General features: G+C 45.4%; 1 protein-coding gene across 7 annotated transcripts in view; it reads left to right on the top strand.

The window, feature by feature from the left end:
• Window positions 1-26,335, top strand: part of LOC138818219 (dynamin-3) — a 414,072-nt gene that overhangs the window by 235,177 nt on the left and 152,560 nt on the right. The window contains exon 16 of one of the 7 annotated variants that reach the window (XM_070009227.1): window positions 23,982-24,150. The exons of the other annotated variants lie outside the window; for them this stretch is intronic. Coding sequence (XP_069865328.1) covers window positions 23,982-24,008 — 27 coding nt within the window. The 3' untranslated portion in view covers window positions 24,009-24,150. Of the gene's footprint in view, window positions 1-23,981; window positions 24,151-26,335 lie in introns of those variants that run through there. 7 annotated transcript variants of the gene reach the window in all.

Genomic DNA, 26,335 nt, shown 5'->3' with positions numbered 1-26,335 from the left:
TTATTAAAACTCACGTTACAGTGTTGCTGTTAGGCTGAAAAGGCAGCAAAGTCTGCCCTGCAGTTGACTCAATTAAGAAACGTATGTGCAATGACAGTGGTTAATAGAGAGTGGTGTGTGTCTCAGCAAGCTCTGCTTCATCATTCACATGTGCTTTACTTAATTTTGGATATGTTTTCCCAGTTTAGTTTAGAGATATTAATTTAACCCTTTCAAGTAAATGAAGTACTCAGTACAGAGTAGCTACTGTGAAATGTTCTTCCTATCTTTTCTTCAAAGTGTATTTCCCCGCAGTAGATGTCATTACCTTCCTATATATAAGGAAACTAAGACTGAGAGATAAATTAGCTTTCTGCCAAACATATATATATGTAGCTGGGATTTTTTATTTTTTTGTCAGTCCTGGGGCTTGAACTCTGGGCCTGGGCGCTGTCCCTCAGCTCTTCAGCTCAAGGCGAGCGCTCTACTGCTTGAGCCACAGTATCACTTCTGCTTTTCTAGTGGTTTATTGTAGATAAGAGTCTCACGGACTTTCCTGTCCGGGCTGGCTTTGAATCACGATCCTCAGATCTCAGCCTCCTGAGTAGCTAGGATGACAGGCGTGAGCCACACCAGTGCCCAGCTTGTAGCTGGGATTTTAATCTATGAGAAAGGCTCTACCATTAGTAGATCAGCTCAGAGAATGAAACTGATTGACTTAGATGAAGTATAATTTATCAGATGTTGCAGGTACCATGTCTCAGAGTCACATTTGGGTTGCTTTGAAGCAACATTGCTTTCTGTTCTGGATTGTTCTTGTCTGACTTTTCCATCCACTCGTGGTGGTTTGCAGCGTAGGACTCAGTCTGGCTTCTGTGGCTTTGTTACTATCATTCCACTTCTATTTAGGATAAGCAGACTGATTTATGTAAGGAGTAAGATCTTGTTTTGTACTTTAGGTTTTAATATAGACTAATGATGTTGCTTGCCGTCAGACATTTGTGCTTTCTGGCTTTTCAGGGACTTCTCTCTCATTTGGCCCTCGTTACCTGTGAGTACCCCATTCTTTACAAGAGGAGCCTGATTTCCTCCGTGGGGTTTAGACACACATTTACCTAAAAAGGCAGATCCTGACAGTCTAAGGATAAGTGCAATTCCTACAATATCTCTTATGATTTCAATAACTCGTGGTTTTCAAATTAGACTATAATTTGCAATAGATCACACAGGACACTTGAAGAAAAAAAGATTTCCTTATAAAAGTTTTTTTCCTCCTTGTCCTGCAGGATTTGCACACCATTTCATTTCTAATCATTTCTGAGAGGATCGCGCCACGTTTTGCCAACAGCTGTAGGTCTTTGTGTTGGTGTGGAGGGTTGGTGCTGTCCCTAGAGCTCTGCTCAGCTATGAATGTGCGGGTATTTACTCTCCCTCGCTAGCACCTGACTTTGGCATGTGACATTAGCTTCTGAAAATGTCACATCTGGTAGGCTTGTTTCTTTGTCATAGATACAATGCAAAATAATACCACACAAGAAAAAGTTGTCTGGTTTCAGCATGTAGAAAACAGGGCTTTTATGATCAGGTGGCATTTCCTGAGCTTCTACCAAGGGAGGCCAGTTTGTTGGGCTCTGGGGTCGGGCCTGGGCCCAGGGCTCACACCCACACTGTGTGGTCTCAACAGCCCCAGCCAGGGCGTCAGGTTTCACCATTTATATAGCATAGGAGACTTCTCAAAATACAACCCAAAATAAGGATCCCTCTCCACCACCCCTAAGGTAACTTTAGATGTTCTTTTTGTTTTCACAAAGATGAGTTTTAATCATTAAAATATTTCTAAAATAAAGAATGCAGTGTATTGATACTTGTTAAATGATCAGATGAAAACAGCACAAATGTTTAACTCTGGATTCCCCATTGCACTTTCTGATAAGCCCTTTTTTGTTTTTGATAAGTCCTTATGCATACATACACACATACACACACCCACACAGACGTGCACGTTTTGCTAGTAGAGCGTATTTAAAGATTACACTGCCTTCTTTATGGACAATGTCAATGTCCTGATATTAAGTAAAAAATGAACTGTGTGTCTATGCTTTCCTTTGTTAAAGAAGTATGTATGTACTTCTCTACAGAATTGTTTTGTAGCCGCTGTGCTGTTTCACAGTGGTGCCCAGCTCCGGGCTGCAGACGGCTGACACACAATTAATCTCACAAGTTTATGAATGCCAAAGCATGGAGCAAAATGAAAACAACTGGGGGAATGTTTAAGGGAAATAACTGGACTGTATCCAGATGTGCATGTGTAAAACATCACCCTCTGCTCCTCCCCCATATCCTGTCTTCAGACAGGAGCTTTTTTTTTCTTCAAAAATAAACTGGGGTTGTGGTCTCTGACTGAAACTGAATAAGCAAAGCCAGTCCAGTCATAACTGTGTGCGTTCTTGGGCCTTTGTTTCTTCATTAACTCCTTGGGTGCTGACGAGCCGAGCAGCCAGAGATGAGGCATACCAATTCACTCTAGTGTGAGTCTGCAGGAAGGAGTGTTGATTGCCTTGAGTTCTGGATTGTCACAAGCCGTAACGTTTACGCTCAGAGCTAGGCAGTGTTAAATTGTCTGCAGTGGAGATAGGGGAAGAAGAAATGGGAGGGTGTTTTGTGGATTTGTTTTTTGAGTTCCAGACCAGCCGAGGGAACTAGAGAGGTGAGAGCAGAGAGCGGTTCTCTAAGATTGTTCTCTCACTAGTAAAGAAGACAATGGGGCCGGGGGGGGGTGGGGGGTGTCCCCTTAGAGTCACTGGCTGGAAGAAATACAGAACAGCACTGCTCCAGTACGAACCTTAGCAGGGTGGTGTGCAGCCAGCGTGTCAGAGTGAAGACTCCACTCCCTCCGAATTCCACGACATATGTCCTCAGAAACAAGAGAGTCAAGTCCTCCAGTCAATGCAGCTGTTTCCAGCAACGGCATCTTCTCTATAGACTTGATTTCTCCTGCATTATCTCAGAACAAAAACAAAGACGAATTCAAGTGGCAATGGAGCTGCCTCTTGGCAATTGTACCTACGAACCCCAGTGGTCCTGAGGACTAGGACTGGATTTCCGCTTTTATTCAGAGACAGAAAACAAAAAGTAGAAGGTTGTGATATTGAAGGACTGCAACATTCCAAGTTCCACGGTGAACTTTAGCATTACATAGAAGATTATCCGCACTGTACTTTGAGAATAGGAATGAATGATCAGTCCAGTTGTGTGGTTACTTAATTTAAAGATTATCTTAATGACATAATTTCTGAATATAATTTCCATCAAAAAAGGAATTAATCCATTTACTGAGTTCCTTTGCCAAGGACTAATCAAAAGGGATTTTTTTCCCCAAAATCAAAACCAAAGGGAACTGATTGGAGGAAGGAATTCTTCTACTCCTGGTGACAAGGAGGGGGGGAAGGCAGGATGACTTGTTTACACACACACACACACACACACACACACACACACACACATATACACATACACACATACAAATACACACATACACATACACACATACACACACACATATATATATACACATACACATACATATACACATACATATACACACACATACACACACATACATACACACATACACACATACACACATGCACACACATACACATACACACATACACACATGCACACATGCACACACATACACACATACACACATACATACACACACATACACACACACAATCCTACCTCATGCCTATTATTAGTTCAGTTAGTCAGTTTTAATCTCAAACACAAATAATTTCTGGGAAAGTTAAATAACACTTGTCTCAAAATCCAAACGTAGGTGAAACATGGACTTTGTTCTTTGTTGTTGTTTTTTCTAGTAAGGGATATATGCCTGATCTGGTGCCTGAGAAAATATCTGTTGCATAAAACTTACTGTCCATTATTTAGCAAGAAGGTTGCGATATTTTCTTGCTACAGAAGGAGCAGTGTGTAGGAATTCGTAGTCCCCGAAACAGCTAAAACAGCAGTGAATTGTGAGAGGTGTGCTCGGTCCTGTCACAGAGTCACCGCTTCCTCCTGAACTAGTTGCTGCCCTTCACTTTCCTCTGTTAGGATAGAATCTGTCTGTCCTGACACATGGACTCTCCATACTGCTGTGCCTTCATCCAACGTGCACTCCAAATTAGCTCCTTTGGAAAAGAGAGTTCATTTTTGTGTTGTTATAGGAGGCAGGAAACCAGGAGCAATCGTTTGGTCTTTTCCTCATGTCAGACTTTGTAATCTGTTCGCATCCTGTCTCAAACCTATATCATCGACCCCCCAGGATCTCACCTTGGCCTGTACCTGTCAGCCATAAGCTGCAACATAAGCCTAGTATGTTCCCAAGACGCCTCCTCATTCCCCGACTGTATTCCCTCCTGACATGCATCTCTCTTTTCCTCGACTCGCTTATTCCAATATATAACCACCTACTTATTTGGGCATAAGACTTAGAAGCCAGGGGCCTTCCTCGCATTGTTCATGCGACTCCAGGGAGGTAGACGTACTGGCAGGCATGCAAATGTTTCTTCAGTGGCACTAGGCCAAATGCTGGGAATGCAAAGCTAATTTGACCTCAGTCCCTTGGTCTCAGTGAGCTCAGTCAGTGAACGAGAAAGAAACGTGAGCAAACATTACTTGGAATCATTCTATAGCTCAGAGAAACTTTTTTAAAAAGCAACTCAAGATTGAAGAAAATAATTAGATACTAACAGACGGTCATACAAAAATAATACGGTGACAAGACTCTTGATTGGGAAGAGGGTTCGCGCCTGAGTACATTATTACCACTGGTGTAGGCAGAGCTTGATGGCATCTTTGCAGAACTGGCCATTAAACCAGAGGACTTGCCAGTTTCTAGTAAGATGTTTTCGCTGTCTTCCTCTTTGTGTGGATGTGCATTTGTGTGGCAGGATCCTGGTGTGTGTTACATGTCTACTTAGATGGTCCTGCCTCATGAGAGAGCGACTATAGCTCTCACTCCCAGAGTCCTTCCTAAAGAGAATGCTGCACACAAAGCAAGGTATTGTCAACGAAGCCAGACATCACACACTGAGAGAAAATAGTAGAGGAAAAGTGTCATCTCTTCCAATGCCAAGCAAGTAGATGTTACCTCACTCTGTAACACATTTTCTTTTTCATCAGTCATGGGGCTTGACCTCGGCGGGGCTGGGTGCCGTCCCTGAGCTCTTCTACCACTCTGAGCCACAGCGCCACTTCCAGTTTTCTGGTAGTTAATTGGAGACAAGAGTCTCATGGACTTTCTCATCCAGGCTTGGCTTCGAACCACGATCCTCAGATCTCAGCCTCCCGAGTAGCTAGGATTGTAGGCAATGGAAGGCGCAAAAGATGCCAAGTATGATATGGGATTTAGTTCTGCGGTCCCAGTTAGCATCAAGCTATCTGAATTATTAAATAAAGAAAATTGTTACTAAACAAATTTGATAAATAGAGTTCAGATCATATACATTATACCATTTTTCTAAGACAAAATAAAACACATCTTCAGAGGTAGGAGAGTTGGGAGAAAACAAGGATTTAGAATGAATTTTGTCGAGAAGATGAGAAGTGTTCAATTTTCCCTTGTATCAGCCTAGCGCTGCGCAGTGAGGAGAGAGCGTGAGCAGACCCGAGTGCTTGCTGCCCTCCCCTTTCACAGTGTCTGCTTCCCCGGTCTGTTGCTCCTGCCTGTTGTCTATTTGTTTGTTTTGTTTATTGTGAAGGTGCTGTGCGGGGTCACAGTTGCGTGAGAAGGCAGTGGGTGCACTACTGGTAGATCACTGCTACCACTATTTGAAACGATTCAGTCTTGTGCAAGATGAAAACCAGGACGTGTGAGCGGAAGAGAAATCACCCTAGAACTTATGGAGTCCCGGATATCTGGGTCCTCCACTTCCCAGTGCACCCTCCCTGCTGGCGTCGGTCTCCAGAGTCCAAATGTCCGAGGGCCTCCTCCCGACTGCCTCCGCTTCCTCACGAAGGGACCTGGCGCTGACTCGGTGCCGCTGGCCTGGTAGCCGTCCACCATCTCATCTTGCCTTGGCACACTCCGGAATTTGTAGCTCGTTTATTCTATGAACAGAGCAGCAAGGCAGCAGGGAGGTAAGAGCGGGGTTGGCAAAGCGAGGACAGGGAGCAGAAAGAGGGGACGGGAAGCCCTGGCCGCCGGTACCCCAAAGGTTCACGGGTCCTTTAACCTCAGACACTTTGAGGGACTCTGCGTACCAAAGCTACAGTGAAGTTGCCGGAAGCTTCTCAGGCCTGTCCTGTATTTGCAGCAGTGGTAGACCTGAAACTGGAGTCTACGGCTACCCAGAGAGACGAGTTACTTGTTTCCTGTTTACATTTGCTCCCGGTTTACACTCACACTGTGAAGCAAAATTAAAATTCACAGAAAAAGAGGACTGCACCAAAGAGAAATGGAACTCCATTTTGACAGCAATGGATTGTGGGTGGACACAGTGGGCGGGTGTGTTTTGTAAGAGGTTCACTAATTCCTTCTATGTGTGGGGGGGCGCGGTTGATAATAAGAACTGGATTCCAAAAGGTCTCCAAGGGGAAGTAAGGCCACACTGAATTCAGGGTTATATAGCAACCTGGCCCAAACAACATGTTTTCAGTGTGTTTGTGCACTTAGGAGGACTCGTTCTTTGAGGATTCTGTAATTGTTTAGCCATTTTCATGAGGTTCTATTGTAAATACGTTACAGGCACTCTTCCTAGCTTGATAAAAGAAGGCGAAATACAATCAAGTTAACGAAGTTGATTTTACAGCTGGTTTTGAAACTGGAAATAAAATAACATGGAAGAGTTTATTGATTAGTTCCATGACTGTAATAAGCTTGTAGAAATGCATTAGGAGCCAGATTCTGATATTTTTGTTTTTTTGGTGTGAGGAATTTGGCCCATCCTTAAATAAAAATTGTTCTTCAATTCCAAGCAGACTTACTATAAACAGTTGTTAAATTTTACATCATTTTTATAATAGGCTGTGCTTAGTAAAACTCATTTACAAAGCAAACAGGCAAGAAAAGAAAAGTGAGAAGCAAGAAACTAAATGTTGTTAAGTGGTAATTACAATAAAAATAAGAATAAGCAGAAATGTCACTTAAATTCTCTTTCTGGGGAGACATTCCAGAGTTTGGGGATGAGAGAATGTCTCTTGTGTGCTGGGGGCCAGAAGGGAGTTGGGACAGCAGACTTTTGAAGTTGTTTTTGCTTACAACCAACTTTACCTCAAAGTGCAGAGTGCATAGAGTTAATTTAAATGTCGGTTACAAATTCCAAGAAATGTGGAGATGTAAACCAGAAAGACAACATGACCTAGAGAGCCGAGCGAGGGTTGGGGATGTGGACTTCGTTGTTGACCCTGTGTCAGACTTTCTTTTTTAACTTTCTTGTGATAAAATACAGTTTCCATTTGCCTGAACACTGTAAAGTAGTACCGAGGGCAGAAAGAAACACATTTCTTCCATTTTGGGGGGGAGGAATAATATGGCTGGACCGTGCGCCCTACTTTTGTTCTTGTAGATGATATATAGAATTAGCGCAACATTTAGGCGTCTCAGAGAGGTCCGGGGTGCGGGCATCTGCCTTTGTTCTTTTTACTTTTGAAAATATTTATTTATTTCTGCTGGTCGTTAGGCTTGGGCCCAGGGCCTCGGTGCTGTCCCTGTGCTCCTTTTGCTCAAGGCTAGCCCTCTAACTCTTGAGCCACGGCTCCACTTCCCACTTTTTCTTGGAGATAAGAGTCTCACGGACTTTCCTGCCTGGGCTGGCTTTGAACCGTGATCCTTACCAACCCCCTCTCCCCCAGAGACTACCCCACTTGGCACCCTCCAGAGGCTACCACAAGGGTACTCGTGGTTCTGAAACCTTGTGGAGTCATACACCCACGACACCATGGGACGGAGGCCCTTTTCCTCAGAGAGTCGCACACATTGGCAAAATGAATTTTGAGGGTTGTTGGGCCTGGCAGCTGTGCCTGCATCACGGCTGCGAACCAGGGTTCCTGCGATGTGACGGTAACCCCATCCACGCTGTTTCCTCCAGGGGAGCACCTCCTCCCCTTGGACACATCGTCCTGGTAATAGGAGGAAACATCAGTATAGACTAATGTGGGATCCTCAGCCTCTGGCCTGCCTTTCAGTCTTTAAGTCGTGTGCAGCGAAGTCGCCGTTGCACACAGCAGCTCAGGGATACAGCGCATCTGGGCCAGTGCCAGCTTTTCAACCCTCGCATGTGCGAGCCAACCAGCCCTTCCGACCCTCCTTCATTTTTTGTGGGCTGTTCATTGAATTCCCTAGAGCACGGCACCCTCCCTCCCCTCCTCACCCCTTTCCCCTGACCCCACCCGCTTCCCTCAAGTACTCCTCTCTTAGTGTTAATTTTGTTGAACTCTGAGTTAGCCTTTCCCCTCTTCCCCCTCCTCTCCCCTCCCTTCCCCCTCCTCTCCTCCCCTGCTTCTGCCCTCCCCTCTCTCTCCTTCCCCTGCCTCTGCACCCCCTCCCTCTCCTCTCCCCCACCAACTCCCTTCCCCTTTCTCTTCACTCCTCCTCTCCCCTTATAAAAAAGGCAGCTACACTTAGGTGAAGGCAAGTTTTGAACTCATGTAGGTGAACATGAAAGAGGTTCGGTGCTTAATTTTGTCAGAAACTGCCGGCTTGTCTTCAGAAGTGGCCGTACATTTTGTATTCCAGACAGTGCTCGTGAGCTTGTGGTCCACACGTCCTTGTCTGTCTTTGGTATTGTCAAGTATTCAATTTTAGCCACACTAATATGTGGGTGATAGTTTCTCCCTAATGCTTTATCTTGGAATTTTTCTGATGACATAAGATGTGGGACTCTGTTCCCATGCTTAATTTGCCATCTCTGCTATCTCCTTTAAAGAGGTGTCTATTCATATCTTTACCCCATCTTTAAATTGTGTTGTTTACTTTTTTATTGCTATGGGAAAGAGTTCTTTACATACACGCACACATATGTAAAGCATTGAATTTAGATAGGTAGATAGAGATAGATACCAGTCCTGGGTTACATTCGTATTTTGCAAATATGCTTTCCTAAACTACTTTTCTTGATTTTCTGGTAGCGCTTTTCACAGGTCAGAAGTATATGTAATGAAGGCTAACCTACTCATTTTTTCTTTCATACATTGTAAATTTTAACATTGTATGTAAGAAGTCATCACTAAAAATTAATTTCTATTTTTCCAAGATTTTCTAAAATGTATTTATAGGTCTGTGTTTTATATCTAAGTGCCTAATCCATTGTGAATAAATTTGTGAAAAGTGGTACAAGTGAACATGTAGCTTTTTATGCATATGGAGACTTATTTACTGATCACATTTGTTAAAAAGGATGATATTCTTTTCATTGAATTTCCTTTGCTATTTTGTCAGTAATTAATTGCGTGTGCTTGGTCCAAGCTTTCTACCTTATAACCTTGCTTTGGTGATTTATTGGTTTGGTGAGTTTATTTTATTCTATTCTACTTTGATCAATTCTTTTGAGCTGTTTTTACATAAATAATTATGTCATCTACATACTGGCAGTTGTATTTATTTTTCAATCTAGACAATTTATTTCATTTTCTTGTTCTTTACATTGTCTAGGATTTCCAGAAGGATATTGCATGGAGTAGTTTTTCCTTGCTTGTGGTTTTAGGGAAAAGCATCTAGTTTCTCCATTATGTCTGATGTTAGCTGTAAATGCTTTGTAGCTAACCCGTTATCAAGTGGAAGTTTCTTCTCTTCCCAGCTAGGACTATCAGAGTATACCCCAAAACCTGACTAAATTTACACTCTCACATTACAAGGGAGAAGTCAACTAAATCCTTCTGTCTGGTTTGGTGGTGTGGTACATTTTAATATCAGTCTACAGATTATCATTATTTGAGAGAAGCCTGGTTGATAATGAGTCACTGAAGTTTTTATCCAATCTGATGATGTTTGTCTTTGGAGAAAGTACTGATAGAATTACAATAAAAATGTGACTCAACCTTTCTCAACTTCTAGAAATTACCTGTTGCATAAAACAGAACACACCTGAGTAGACAATAATCATATAACTTGAGCTCCACTTGGGTGAACTGATCATTAAAAATTACAAAACAGGAAGTGAGACTTGTAATTTAAACTTCTGCTTAGTCTTTGGTTATGATTCAATATTATGTTCGAGACAAGGAAGGAGCTGAAGAGTCTCTTTAATCTCGGTTCTGACGGCTAACGGCTATTGTGTAACTAAGGGACCTCGTGTCTCCGGAAGGGTGAGCCACAGCTGCTTTCTCCAGCCCCATGTGTAGCTGACTGTGAGTCCTCCCTGCCACGTCCGCTGAGCCCTGGGTGTTGCAGTTCATTGGTGTGTGCAGGCTCTTCTGCTCAGGAACTGGAGCATAAACACTGTGCGGACAAGGCCGGGTGGCGGAGCGGTTTCGGGTGCTAGCTGCCCAAGCAGGGTATTGGGGAACAGCGTGTTAGTAGCAGCCGCCAAGTTGTTTATATCCGATCCCAGACATGCTGCATGTGTTGAACACTACAGGAATTCATGTTTGAGATTTGTGGGGTTAGAGCACAACCACATTTCTTTGTGAGGTTAACTCGAAATGTTACTCCTCACAGGATTCGCCGCATTATTTATCCAAATTTCTTCCTTCTCTATAGTCTATGAAGTTTCCCTTTTTTATACCAGGGTGTATACATCTATATGCATATATAAGCACACATATTATATGAACATTAGTGTGTGTCTTAAACATGCTGAGTTTCAGCATTGTATGACAGTCATGTTTATATGAGTTGGTAACTCTATATGGTCTAATGGAAAGGTGAATATGTTCGATGGCTAAATGGGTTATTTTTGTAGTGTATGATATTTGCAAGGCTCCCTAGCCAGTTTGTTTCTTGATTTCCCTTGTTATTCCATGAATAAAACTGTTGGCACTTTTTAAACTTTTTAATTTCATTGCCAAGGTGATATACAGAGGGGTTACAGTCACATAGGTAAGGTGGGGAGTACATTCTTGTCAAACTTGTCCCCCCCTCATTTTTCTCCCTCTTTCCCTCCCTCCATCTCCCCTCCTCGCTAAGCTGTACAAATCTTTTCTGACATAGTATCTTGTGAGTGCTACCGTTCACAGACGTAACCTTCAGTGGCAGATCTGAAGCAGTATGAACGGCTGTGGAGGGGACATTTGTGCTCTTCCTCCTCAGAGCTCTGCAGAGAAATGACTGTGACATTCTCCACTCCCCTCTGGTATTTATGTCCTTCTGCATGGTCAGATTTCATTATCATAAGGAAGAAAAGAAAAGGTTTCTTACGCAGCGGGCAGCGTCTGCAGTGCTCCAGCGCCTTCACAGCAGCGCGGTGTGGATTGCTTTTCTTTTGTGCCAGTGTGTGATTCTCAGGAGACCTCACAGTTTAATACCCTTCATTAATTTTTATTTATTTATTTTTGTCAGTCATGGGGCCTGAACTCTGGGCCTGGGCGCTGTCCCTCAGCTCTTCAGCTCAAGGCTAGCGCTCTACCACTTGAGCCACAGGGCCACTTCCGGCTCTTTTTTCTTTTTGCTTATGTGGTGCTGAGGAATCGAACCCAGGGCCTCATGCATGCAAGGCAAGCTCTCTACCACTGAGCCACCTTCCCAGCCCATTAATTTATTTTGAAAGTGAAAACTGATAGGTGGGATCTAAGTGGATCATTTTCATTCGCTTCTTTGTTCTTAATACATTTTATGGTTGAAAACTTAGACTGCAGAGATTGTCCTATGAGTATCATCAGTTAATCTGTCCTTCCGGCCAGTGAGATTATTGCTATTTGTTAAAGCAAGTGTGTGATATGACTTCCTTGTCTCAGTGTGTGTATGTCAATCAATCCACAGCTCAGGCTTCTAGAAAATCTTGTCATTGTTGCCTTAGTGTGCTAACTGTGCTATATCAAAATGCCGAGTCCTGGGGAGTCATGAATGGCAGAGATTACCCTGGTTCACAGTTCTGAAGGCTGGCGTGTCCCAATGGAGGGTGCCGGCATCTGCTCAGCTTTTGAGGCAGGGCTTCGACTCGTGGCAGAGGGCAGAAAGGGGAGCAGGCGCATGGCAGAGACAGAAGACATGACTGTCGAGGTAGCTGCCGGCCCAGCTTCTCACAGAGCCTGCCCTGCGCCCGCGCTCACCACGGCCTCGGTGTCGGGGAGGAGCTGCAGACCACTGTCTCCGCTCCAGGCGCCCCCAGCCCCACGCCTCGGGAGGCCCCCCGCGCCACGGAGAGCACAGCAATGGCGGCTGGCTTTACCTCGCACAGCAGACTTACAAAAGTGTTGTTAAACAGGGCTTCCGGTGATGGGCTAGGTGAGGCACCCCGTCTTGTAGTCCTGGTCACTGCAAGGTGGAGAGAGGATGATTCACTCCGTGGAAAGCCAGTCCAGGCAAAAATGCCCATGAGACATTACCCTAAAACCAAGCGGGGCACCGTGGTTCACTTCTGTAATGGCAGCTACTCAGGAACAGAGGTAGCACACGCATGGCCCAAGGCCAGCCTGGGCAACTGCGTGAGACCTTATCTGAAAAACAGAAGAAAGCAGAAAGGGCCGGAGCCACACCTCATGGATGAGGCGCTGAGGCAACGCTTAGTGTTGCTTAAGAAGAAAGTACAAGTTTCAAACTGAAATGCTATGGCACACCCATCCACACGCACCTGCCACGGGCCCATTATTCATTAGCGATCCGGCATTTTAATAGTTAACACTTGTCTAGTTGCCACCCTTATTTGCAGTGGCTATCACCCAAGACTCCTGCTGGATGCCTGAAACAGGATGGTCCAAACCCCAAACTTACTGTTTACTCCTGTGCATACACATATACATACACATACACATACATGCATGCACACATACATGCATACACATATACACACACATGTACATATACACTCACATACACATACATATACACACATACATGCATACTCACATACATACACACATATACATACACATGTACATATATACTCACATATACATACTCACATAATACACGCACACACATACACACATATACACACGTACATGCTCACATGCATGCCTGCCTGCATACATATTCACACACACGCACACACTCGTGTACATACACACATATACATACACATGCACATACTCACATACATACATATATACATACATACATACTCACATACAATACATACTCATATACATACACACGTATACACTCACACACATACATACATACTCACATAATACATACATACTCACATATACATACACATGCATATACTCACATACATACACACTTATATACATACATACACACATGCATACTCACATACATACATACACACACCCATATGCATACACATGTACATGCACACGTACATACATGCATACTCACACATGCACACACTCACATACATGTGTGCATGCATACGCATGTACTCACATACATACATGCATGGATACCCACACGTGTGCATGCACACTCACATACATGTGTACATACACACACGTGTGTACACATAAGTGCATACTCATACATGTGTGTATGCATACACACTCACATATATACGCACATACATATATGCATGCTCACACACATGTGTGCGTGCGTGCACACACACTCACATACATGTGTGCATGTGTGCGCACTCGCATGCATGTGTGCATGCACACTCGCATAATGTGTGTGCATGCATACATGCGTGCATGCATACATGCGACAATGTAATTGATAGGATAGGCACGGTTAGAAATTGGGTAGGAGAGCAATGTAGCACGGCCAAGCCGTCTCAGCGCTGCTCTGTAGGGGTGTGTGGCTGTCGGGTAGAGGACCGTCTTCTCTTCCAGTGTGGTGGGAGAGCGTGGTGAGCGCTGGTGGGTGAGGGCAGCGGTGCTGTGCTGGTCAGTGCACAGGGCACGAGGCGGGGGACAGCGGTGCTGTGCAGCGGGCCGCGGGGCAGCGGTGCTGTGCTGGTCAGTGCACAGGGCACGAGGCGGGGGGCGCGGTGGTGTGCAGTGGGCCGCGGGGCTGGCGGCGGGTGGCAGGGCAGCATGGACACTGCGGGTGGCTAGACGGCTGGTGTCCGGCCAGGCGGGCTGGAGACGCTTCCCATGTCCATGTCACACTCCTCAGAAGCGTGAATAGTTTTAAGTGGATGCAATGCTTGTTTCTGGGATTTTGTACCTCACAGTTTGAGACGTGGTTGTCTGCGCGTCGCTGAAGCCGTGGAGCAGGAGTCGGTGCAGGAGGCTGGGCGGCCGCCCGCTCACAGGCCCCGGGGTAGATCTTCACTGCTGCTTTTGCAGTAAGCGCTTCGTGCGATTGTGCCAGGAAAGGCAGGGCTGTTCTTACTTGCCAGATGAGGAAATTGCGTACCGGCCAGTGTTCGGTGCAGTCTGAGACGAAATCCAGTTCCCCAGATTCCTACATTAGTACTTTTTTCCAAATTAACTTCCTTGGAAATGACATCAAGTACATGCACTATATATTATATATACATACATAATATAAACTACACATCTAATGCATTATGTGAAACCCAATGGCATCTGCCTTCCTTCCTGAAGGACCGTGACCTCTCAGCCCTGTAGGAAGGGAAGAGGGCTGAGTGATGGCGTCTCGAAGCTCAGTTGTAATTGCAGGCGCGGCATGGGGTGGGCAGCAGCAGGCAGCAGGCTGTAACTTCAGATGCCCGAAAGGCAGAGCGGGAACACGAAGCCAGGGAAGGAACAGTAAGTTATACGGTTACGCTCGAGCAGATCAGAGAGACTCTGAAGGGAATCGAGAAAAGGAAACCTTTTCCTTCCCCTATTTTTGTTCCTCATTTGTGGGATAAATTAGGGTTATAGAAGGCAAATGCCTCCAAATAAAAAGTTGGGCCTTGGATTGGGAAGAAAGCAGACAGGCATGCCGCGTCCTTGAAGGCTGAACTACGGCCGTGTGTACGCTCAGCTCTCATCCTAACCACGGCTCCTGTGAAAGCGGTAGGAGCACTCTCTACCTGCAGAGATTTCAGCCATACCCCTTCCCCAGCCCACAGCTCATAAACAGATTTCAGGTTCCCATTCTGATAGAACAGATTTCAGTAAATAGTGAGATTTAGTACTTCATTGAGTGGCGACTCCTTTGTACAACTACTTAAAGATGAAAGTAATAAAGTTTTCAAAAGTTAAGGAACTACAGGCATCAATTCTTTTCAGTATCAGGAATAGAGCTTACGCACAGGCATTAGGGCAGGGAAGTAGCACTAAGGCGCTACAGATACCTTGATTAATTCAATTAGTTCTTGAGGAAAAATAGAAGGGGGAACTTTTCTGACTATCATCATTCCATGATTATGGGTATTTTCCACAACCTGGGCAACTCAGCTGTCTAAGAAACAAAATCCAGCTGAAACTTAACCTTCAAAAGTTTTCCTTCTACAATTTTTTTAAGGCCCAGAGCAGAATCTCTGTCATGCTAAAGTCCCCCTGAATGTCTGGAAAAGTCTTACAGTCTGGGAGCCATTCCAAAGTATGTGCAGGGGCCGTTGCCACCGGCGTGAACTTCTTAATGCATTTTGCAGAAATCTCCACCGCAGTGAAACTGATTACTGTCGGAAACGGCTCATTCCCCTCTTCCACAGAGCAGGCCGCTAGAAGATGTGTTTCTTATGTTTTATTACACCCTTAACTATCTCCTGTGGACGGAACGGCACTGCAGGAGGTTACCACTCTGACTTTGATATACGATGTCTTCTTTAAAACATTCTTTTAAGTGATGGGTCAGATGGGTGGAAAAGAAGAAAAACTGAGTATAAGAATATGTCACAAATAAAACCGTATGCTAACACTAAAATCTGAGTTTTCTGTTGCAGAAACAGATGCATAATCAGAGAATAAGTAGGAAAGGAATGTTTATCACAGAGCAAGTAGAAATTGAAAACAAAAAAATAAAGAAGAAGCTGGGCTGTGCACCTGTGACGCTTGCCACTCAGGAGTCTGAGATCTGAGGATCGAAGTTCAAAGCCAGCTCCGTGGAATAGAGCCCAGTAAACACTAAAAGGTCAAAGTGGAGCTGTTGCTCAAGTGGTAGAGCACCAGCCTTGAGCAAAAGGCCTTGAATTCAAGCCCCAGTGCAGGCACAGAGAGACACAGAAGAGATAGGAAAGAAGAGAAAGAAGATAAGAGAGAGATGGAGGAGAGAGGAGAGGAAGAGAGGAAGACAGAGAGATGGAGAGACAGAGGGGAGGAGAGAGAGACAGAGAGAGACAGAGACAGGGGGGGGCACCGGAGCTTTGGGAATGCCATTTGTCTGCCCAGCAGAAGGGATATTGATTAGGCTGGCGATGGGTCAGAGGCTGCATTGCTTTGTCGTCGTAGAGATCAAATCGTTCAAGTTCTTTAGATCTGTTCACGGCACTGCTGCAAAGGAGCATGCCTGTAGCTGACAGACGGCAACCTGCTCATGCGCCACATGGCGGCGGCGTGCAGGGAGACGCGGCCTGCGTCAAGGCGGGGGAGAGAGACATCAACGACAAGGTTTCTCCTTGGAACTTTTCTTGCCGTTTCCATAGTCTTGGTAGGTTTGGAAAGCAACATGTGGCCTGCCGGGAGTCAGCCCTCCGCAGTGGAGGCCGGGCTTTGAGCCTGGAAGAGCTCTTCCTCACACAGCGGCAGAAGCCAATCACCAGAGGTGCTGGGCCCTTTCATAGACGCTGATGTCTGTCTGTCTTCTACCATCCTGGGGTCCCTGGACATAGTCCATGTGGTAGAAAATGTCTTTGCAGAAAACATTAAGCTATTCTTGATCTTTGAATGAAGCTTTCCTCAGAAACATCTCATGTACACGCGCATTCCACGTGTTATGTTCACACGTGGAAAACACTCTCATGACACTGTAGAAGAACTTCCATTGAACGACATAACCTGCCATTTAAGACGCCTGATCCTTCTACTTTATATTTCCCCAAGGGTCTCAGACAAAGACAGGATAACTTACGGCCTTATAAATTATTTCTTCCACATCCAAAGCTGATTGTTTTCATTAGCAAGAATGATCAGATGATTCTATGAGGACGAAGCAGAGCCAGGAGAGAAGTGGGAGGCGTCTCTGGGTGGAGTCAGCCCTGACGGGAGGGGCCTCCTGGTGCTTCCCGGCTCCTTCCCCATCGGCGCCCCAGGATCCCCTCCCGTTTGCCTCCGTGACATGTCAGTAGGCAGGACCATATAGTCAGCCATCTTTTCTCATTGATAAAGGCAACTTGGGACAAGTTAAGTAAGTTGCCCATGGTCAAAGAGCTACTTGGAGGAAGAAAATGTGAGTGTGAAGCCGTCCTGGTCCCATGTTCGTTCTTTGCGGTGTGCGTTGCCCCTTCCGCCGCACCCCGCTCCCTGCCCCCACCCCGGGTGGCAGCCTTTGTTGCACACCACCAGCACAGGGACCCCTGGCGCACACCACCTGGACTTCAGGCAGAACTAGAAACGGTAGGCCCGTCTTCCCTGAATACCGTCGGAGGCGGCCATGTGGAAGTTGCCCCAACATGGTAAACTGGAAAGCATCGTTAGCATAGAGCACCAGAGGACCTGTGAGTGTCCCTGGCTGGCCTGGTCTTGGTCTTTGTGCCACGTGCCTGAAAACGTCTTTGACAGCTTCAATACAACATTAAAAATACTCACCGAACAATTAGAAAGTCTGTTCAGGAGAGCATGTTGGCATCAAAAAAATAAATACCTAGACAAATACTTTGCATTTTAAAGTTTAAATTTTAAAGTTTAAAGTTAATTTTAAAGTTTAAAACAACAGCAACAAAAAAGAAGGTTTAACAAGAACAACCATCCTTGTTCAGTATGACCCGAGTCTTTGTCATAAAGCATATCCAGTTCTTTTTCTGGGTGGAAAGTTCTGTTGGATGCTGGACCCTTCCTACTGTGTAACTGCTTGAGAAATCATCTTAAATACAAGGTACTAGGGAGTTTCTCTAAAAATAACTCAAAGGATATACTGTTTTCTAATCACGTGTATAGTAACATATACTTATAGGTATGTATATACACATATCTTACAATTCCTCACACAGAAAGAGTTGGAATACAGTAATTATATCTCTATGACTAAAGCTCTAATGGACATAGCTAAATATGTCTGTGATAAGCATTTCAGAATCTTAGCATCATCGATTATTGTACATTATAGTTAGTATCCTGGAAAGAGAAACAAAAGGCTGGGATATAAATTAAAAAGCCAACAAATAACAGAATAGGTACAGAGAGATCTCCAAATAACTTAATACTGATTATTTTAAAACAAGGCGTTATTTTCAGTAATAGTGAGAGAATGCCTAAAATCAATGTTCTTGAAATGTTTTTTCTTCCTTTGTTTTCCAGCTGCTAGTGGAAAGCCTTTGATCAGGGAAAAGACCAAATAGGAAAAAAAAAATCCCACAGAAAGAGATCTGTGACATAAGGTGTCCAAATCACTGGCCTTACCTATTAAAGATTCACTAGTGAAATGGTTCATTATTGATTCTTTCTTCAATAACACACATATACACACATACACACACACACACACACACACACACACACACACACACACACACAGAGAGAGATACGTAAGAGGCTAGGCTAAATACTATGTATTTCCCAGCTGATTGTCCAGGGTTTTCATCTACTGTAATTTCTTTTTTCTTTATTTTTCTTTTTTTTTCTTTTTTTGGGTCCGGTCGTGGGGCCTGAACTCTGGGCCTGGGCGCTGTCCTTCAGCTCTTCAGCTCAAGGCTAGCACTCTACCACTTGAGCCACAGCGCCACTTCCAGCTTTTTTCTTTTTTCTTATGTGGTGCTGAGGAATCGAACCCAGAGCTTCAGGCATGCAAGGCAAGCGCTCTACTACTGAGCCACCTTCCCAGCCCCAATCTACTGTAATTTCTGAATAGAAACTTGAACTCTCTCTTGCCCTTTAGAACATGTAAAATACCAGTACTCTCTGGAAAGTTGCATCTGATGACTTCTCTTTGGAGCTCAAACTTAAATTCTTGGTTACAAGGTGTAAGCCAGGCACCAGTTGCACATGCCTGTAATTCTAGCTATGTGAGAGCCTGAGATGACCAGGATTCTGATTCAAGGCCTGTCCTGGCAGAAAACTTTGTCTTATTCCGTCTCTGCTGAAAGCTAGCCTCTGCAGCAGACGCCCAACGTTCCAAAGCATTTGGCATGCTGCGGTTCAGAGCGCCACGGTTCTAGAAAGGTCCACGAGAACCCCTCGTAGTGGGCGAGGCTGGGAATCGTGCTCTGTGCGTGTGACCCAGCAGGAAGCCTCCAGTGAGTTCGTCACTGCGTAGGCACCAACCCGGGGGGAAGCAAGACACCCTGCCTCAGAAGTAACCAGTGGAAGACAGGGCCGTGGGCATAGCTCAGGTGATGGAGCCAACACACCACGCGTCAGACCCCGCGTCAAAACGTGGGTAGAAGTCTGCAGAGCAGGAACTCACTGCATTGCTCATCTTGCCTTGGTCTGTGCGAAGCAAATGAGGAAGGCCTGCAGGGAGAATGATTTCTGAACACTCCTGAGTCCAAACAGAAGGACATAAACTCAGACGTGTTCGAGTGCTAGTCTTTATTAAGCATGAATGTTTTAGATTAAGGAGCAATGCAATAGTTGAAAATCAGGGATACTTAATTATCTCAGAACAAAATCTGGAAGATTAAAGAATGAATTAAATAAAACCAAATGGGATAGAGTCACAGCAAAAAACAAGGCATCATTTTAAAGAAGGGTAAGACTGTAACTTTCTTCTCAAATTGTGTGTGTCTACCAGTTGGACTCAGTACTTGGCTCCTTCTGTGAGCTGAACTCAGTTAATCACCGTAACTGCTTTTAAGATGGAGCCAAGTGGCTGCCCCTTGGAAATCCAGCTGGAGAGTGGCTGTGGAAGATTCAAGCCTTGTGGCTCACTTCCTAACTCACACCAACATTCCCAAAATAGATCACGATTAAAACCTTGAGCTGTTTTCTCTTTGATACCTTTTGAGCCAATTGATGATGTGTACTTAATGTTCTTTTTTTAAAAAAACAAAGGAAGGGTCAGTGGGCGTGCAATCCCGCAGACATTTACTTTCCAAACCCTCTGTCAGGGAAATCAGAATCATAAGACAACTTAAGTAAAACCAAAAAAATGTAGGCAGTTAGTTATAAAATAGGTGTAGAATTCATGAGTGTTTCCAAGACTGTTTCTTAACCTATCAGAAAACCATATCCCATTCTGAGGTATAATTCCCACGGAATGTCGAGTGTAATTTATACAATTTATTCCTTAAAATGTTTAGAGAAACTTGTGTAACATTGAAGTACTTGGACTTCCTTATCAGTGACTTTATCCCAGACATGATCTGTGGCAGTAGTGATTACTTGAGACATTAACTATAGGCAATGATCCACTTATCCCTGACAAAAATCCTTCTTCATTCTTTAAAAAAGCAAAAGCCAGGAACCCTGGCTTTCCTCATGTGTTCTGATGGAAAGCCAGGGGAAGATAAAAACTTCACTTCACTGGGATCGCGTCTGAAACCTAAAGCTCCTTGTTGGCCTCTTAATTCAGATCGTTACCCAGAGGTACTCGAGGCCAAGTTAGGAAAATAAAAAGCCCATTGTTTCCTCCTAATGTTTTTGTTATGGTGAATGAAATTGGGCAATTGCCAAATTCTTTTACCTCCATGATCACCAGACCTTCTCTAGAGTGATGCAGAGAGGAATGGGGTAGGAGTGGGAGGTCACATACACACATATATCTTTCCTTTCCCCTTTCCTCTTCACCTGCCCTTTCTCCTACCTGTCTTTGTGTGCATGTGTGCATGTGTGCATGTGTGTGTGCGTGTGTGTGCGTGTGTGCGCACGTGTGTGTGTGTGTGTGTGTGTGTGTGTGTGTGTGTGTGTGTTGCTGGTCCTGGGGCTTGAACTCAGGACCTGGGTTCTGTCCCTGAGCCTCTCTGTGCTCAAGGCTAGCACTCTACCACTTGAGCCACAGCGCCACTTCCAGCCTTTTCTGAGTAGTTCATTGGAGATAAGAGTCTCATGGACTTTCCTGCCCAGGCTGGCTTTGAACCTCGATCCTGAGATCTCAGCCTCCTGAGTAGCTGGGATTACAGGCGTGGCCACCAGTGTCTGGCCTACAGTACATTTTTTCATAAGAAAAATGATGTGTTAATTTTGCTCTAGACATGGATGGCTATGAGGAAACACACATGAGCAGGCAGTATTTTAAAGTAACTTAGTCAAAAGTTAACCTTTTCCAGAGGGTTACCGAGTAAGTAAGTAGGAGTCATTTGATCAGGGTCCTAAAAGAGGGTGAGCTAAGTCGCAGGTGGTCTTCGGGTGGAGCCCAGCCAGAATTCCTTGCTGTAATCTAGCCTGGCTATCTTAAGGGCATGACAAACATGGTGACATGACCGCCCCCCCCACACCCCCTCAGCTGGGGCGTCTCTCCAGTGAACTCCAGAGGCTTTGGACTACACAGAAGTTTCTGGAACTATCAGACATTTGATAAAGCAGACGTGGCATAGGAGTCTTATGCAAAATCAGTTCAGTGGGGGCTGGCCAGATCCACTGTGAATAAATTCAGTAGATAAAGGTAGGATGGAGGAAAAACTCTTCAAAGAGAACTCAGCATGACTGCTTCACGTCCATCCGTCCATCTGTCCATCCGTCCGTGTGGGGTTGGGAGCAGGCGGGAGGGCAGCAGCCTTGGCAGGTGGCAGGGAAGTCATTGACAGATGAGCGTTGCATTTCTGGAAAACTCAGTCTTTATCTCAGATCACAGAGGCAGATGGGAAAGCAACAGATGTGAGACGCAGCAGTGCTTCTCGGGGAAGATTAAATGGCAGAGGAAATAGGGATCCCATTACCAAATAAGACAGGAGGAAAGCTCTGTGTCAGTGTGAGTAGGTGGGCCGGCCAGCTGGGCGCCGGTCTGCGGTGCGGCTGTGGGTCCAGGGGTCCACGTCAAGCATCTGCTGCAGGAAGCTGAGGCCCATTAGATCGTGGCAATAACGAGCGCTTCCGTTGCGTGTTAGCAACGCGGTTCTGTGAGCGGAAGAAAAGTTCTCGTTGCATCTCAGAACTGCCGGGCTGTTGAAAATACTGTGACAACTTGGTGGAAAGGACTAAGGTTCAGGAAGAGTTCAGACGATGCAAACACCACACGGATGGCGGCATGGTGCCTTTGTGTCTTCAGGTCTCCGTATAGACGCAGCAGAGTATTCACACCAAGAATTGTTATTGTGGGGATTGTTCACACTGTTACACCCCCCCCTATAAGGAAACATTGATATAAGAAAGCAGCCAGCTAGATTTTTTTTGGGGGGGGGGTCCGGTTGTGGGGCCTGAACTCTGGGCCTGGGCGCTGTCCCTCAGCTCTTCAGCTCAAGGCTAACGCTCTACCACTTGAGCCACAGCGCCACTTCCGGCTTTTTTCATTTTGCTTATGTGGTGCTGAGGAATCGAACCCAGGGCCTCATGCATGCAAGGCAAGCGCTCTACCACTGAGCCACATTCCCAGCCCCATCCAGCTAGATTTTTAATCTATACATGAAAGATTTTCTTTGTTGTGGCAGTATTGGCCTTGCATTTCCTAGACTGGAACTCTACCACTCAGAGCATACCTACACCCGTTTGCTGTGTTGTGTGTGTGTGCGCACGCGTGTATGTATGTGTGTGCTGGTCCTGGGGCTTAAACTCAGGGCCAGGGCACTGCCCCTGGGCTTTTTTGCTCAAGGCCAATGCTCTATCACTTGAGCCATGGCTCCACTTCCAGCTCTTTGGTGGTTGATGGCTTCAAACTGTGATCCTCAGGTTGCATTTATGAGGTCCCAGCACCCAGCTTTCCTGTTATTTTTGAGATAGAGTTTCATGACCTTTTCTACCCAGGCTGGCTGTACACCCCGATCATTCTGCTGTAGACACCTGAATAGCTAGGGTTATAGCAAAAGATCTTCTTAATCAAAAGAAATTGGGACTGAAGTCAGAAGCACTAAGCTATAGTTCAAGACAACCTGAAGTTAGCACTGTAACTTCAAGACATATGCCTGCTTTGGGAGTCAGCTTCTTCATCTGTAAAGAAAAGTCTTAGATCCTATCAGTAATGAAAATTCTTGATTACCTAAATGCCACAGCCAAGGAAGAACCTGGTTAGAACACATGGTAATCACAGTACAATAAGAGCAGAAATTTCCTTGGGAAAAAAATTCCCATGTTTTTCGACTCATTCTGCCCACCCTTGTTAAAATGTTGACTATGATTGCTGTGTCTGGTGGTGTGTTTCTTTCAGATATCCACATAGCTCATCTCCTGTCTTTTTAAAGTCAATGGTCATCTGTGAGACCATTTGTCTTCTCTATTTAACTTGTGTACACAAACACACTCAAATCCACACCACCTGTCTAGGACTGTCTTTGACTCGCATACCCATCTCATACTTTAATTTTCGCTTTCTAATAGTCTAAAATATTGTATTTACTTTATTACTTATCCCTACCATTAGAAAACAAGTGGAGGGCAGGGGCTTGGTGGGTTTTGTTCATTGCATGAAATAGACCTTATCACATGGCTGGAGCTCACAGATGTTTGATTCTTAATCACCAAGTAGCTGAGGGGTTCTTGGCTGACTCTGAGTATATTCTTGAAGTGGGAATGGATAAACAAGAAAAGTCAGACATGTCCTGATTTTTTTCTAGTACTGGGCTTTGAACTTGACGCCCCTCTAGTCTTTTTGTGTTTGTTTTAGTTCGTTTCCAGGTAGGCTCTCTGCTTTCTTCCTGGGCTGGCTTCAGGCTTTTCATTCTTTACCTGTAGCGAGGGTTACACATAGCTGGGGCTCCTATAGGCATGTGCCCCCACACGCGACTTGTTCTTTGAGAATAAGATCTCGCTCTTTCTATTGGTCTGAAGAAGCCCTGCCTACTTACTTTTTTTTTTTTTTTCAGATTTGCCTAATCTTAAAAATCACTTGAGGTACTGGTTAAACGTACAGAACCCCAGGCCTTGCCCATGGGAAGGAAGAGTGTAACAAGAAGTTGGTGAAGGAATCGAGGCGTGTATCAAGGGCAGTGCCCACAAGTGGCAGAGAAGAGCAAGGCAGGGAGGCTGGGCGAGGAGGCCGGGGCGAGGCTGGGCGAGGAGGCCGGGGCGAGGGCGGCCTCTCGGAGCGAGGCCACTGTGGTGGTGGCAGTCACTTGCACAGAAGAAGAAAGAACTGGATCTTGGTTTGGGCTGAGAATCAGATATGTTTAACAAGAGAAAAACAAAACCATATTTAGGGGTTTGTTTTGTTGAATTTTATTATTGACAATGGCGCCAAAGAACCAGCATACAACCACTTGAACTAAATAGAACATTAGCAGAGTCCTAAACATTCAACCATGTGATGAAGAGAAAATTCCAGAAGAGATAGAACTCACTCATTCATTGAAAACTAGTACACAAACAAAATCTAGGGAAAAGATTTATTTACATTCCCTGTTCTTTTGTATTAAGTATCAGTTTCTTTTTCTGTCTAATCATGAGCAAAGCCAATCAAATTGTCTGGCTTAAATTGCACCCTTCTCTAGATTCATCTGCGGACCCCATTGTAGGCCATGCAGGATGTGCAAAAGCCCACAGAGCATCCCACGTGTACCACGAGTCCTTCCGGGTCTGTGACTTCACACGGGTCCTTCCGGGTCTGTGATTTCACACGGTCCTTCTGGGTCTGTGACTTCACACGGGTCCTTCTGGGTCTGTGACTTCACACGGGTCCTTCCGGGTCTGTGACTTCACACGGGTCCTTCCGGGTCTGTGATTTCACACGGTCCTTCTGGGTCTGTGACTTCACACGGGTCCTTCTGGGTCTTTGCATTCATTGAAATCTGATTTTCCTCTCGGAATATCACATCTTCAACAATATTTCAATGAGCGATTCTTTTTTCTCCCTTAACTACATCTCCTCTTGATTATCTCAAACTCAAATTAACCCAGATGAAACACAGGGCTGGCGCTGGACGCCGGACCCTTCTTCATCACCCCACTCAGTACTGTAGCTGGGCCTCTGCAAGCCTCCTCTTCTCCACCCATCTTAGGCCAAGCTGCCTCTGGCTTCCTCCTTAGCTGTGGAAGCAGCTTGCCCCGGCTCCCCGGGGGCCTCTGCCTGTTCTCTCAGGTTTGGAAGGGCTTCCAGCTGCAGACGCAGCTCCGCCGGTCACCGCCTTGACCATCCCCCTTTTATCCGGACGTGGGGGCCGCAGCCAGGGCCGCTCTCCGTCTGTGCCGTCTTCGTTCACACATGTGTCAGGGTTGGTGGGACGCTCAGGAGGCACCCATGTTCCCCAAGGGAATGAAACCCAAAGTTCTTAGCTTCGTGCCCTTTGCCTACCAAGACCTTCGCCCACAGGAAGGACCCTCACAGGCTGCTCTGGCCTCCCTTCAGACCGAGATCGCCATCTGTCCTTTGGACGGATAGAGACTTGGCCTCTGGCTGGCGAGCAGGAGCAGACGTCCTTGTGAGCAGGGCTGGGCACGCTCCATGCTGCGCACACACCTGGCCGCTCCCTTGCTGACCGCATGACTCCTGCTGTGTCTACGCATTTGGCACACTTGATTGTGACACAGGTTTCCACTTTGGGTCTCAGACGAGGGCTAAATCACTGAGTTCATTTTAATGTTTTAGAACTCCATAGTAATCAAATGGAAACCACCTCACATAGGAAAGTATAGCTGTTCGCTGTTTAGTTTCAAAGTCAACCAGGTCTCCTTACCACCAGAGAGGAAGAAAGAGGATTCAACTGAAATTAATGTTTTGATGAAGATGAGGCAGATGGTAAATTAACCCGAGGGAAACAACCAAAAAAATCTATAATAAATAATCAGCTGGCCACATGCTAGCACTGAGACTCTTCCTGATTGGTGTTCAGTGACTTGGAAATTCTCTTCAGGGCAAACTGCGTTTTCGTTGCTTACTCACGTAAATTTTGAGGCCATAGATTAATTTCAAAACAAGAGCTTAAGACCATAAGGTAACCTCAGACTTCAGCTTTGTGGTTTTCAGACATTTTTTCCCCTCCTCATGTTTGTTTTAAAGCATTAGAAGTCTTTATCCAACCCTTTATTCAATCAAAAGCTCCTATGAAATCCCATTACATAAAATAAATAAAAGTGGGGCTGTTTGGGATAGAGTTGGGGGTCAGGATGAGCCCTTCCGCCTTGGGTTTCCGTCTCCAGAGTGGCCGTGTTAGGGCCTCCAGACACCCGGGACCTGGGTGGTCAGGGCTGGGGCCGGGGCCTGCACTCCGCTCCCATTCCTTAC

Source organism: Dipodomys merriami, unplaced genomic scaffold (genome assembly GCF_024711535.1).
Source record: "Dipodomys merriami isolate MVZ:Mamm:240054 unplaced genomic scaffold, mDipMer1.0.p SCAF_72, whole genome shotgun sequence".
Classification (NCBI taxonomy): domain Eukaryota; kingdom Metazoa; phylum Chordata; class Mammalia; order Rodentia; family Heteromyidae; genus Dipodomys; species Dipodomys merriami.
The sequence above is the reverse complement of the archived record's forward strand: the minus strand, read 5'-3'. Positions and strand labels throughout refer to the sequence as shown.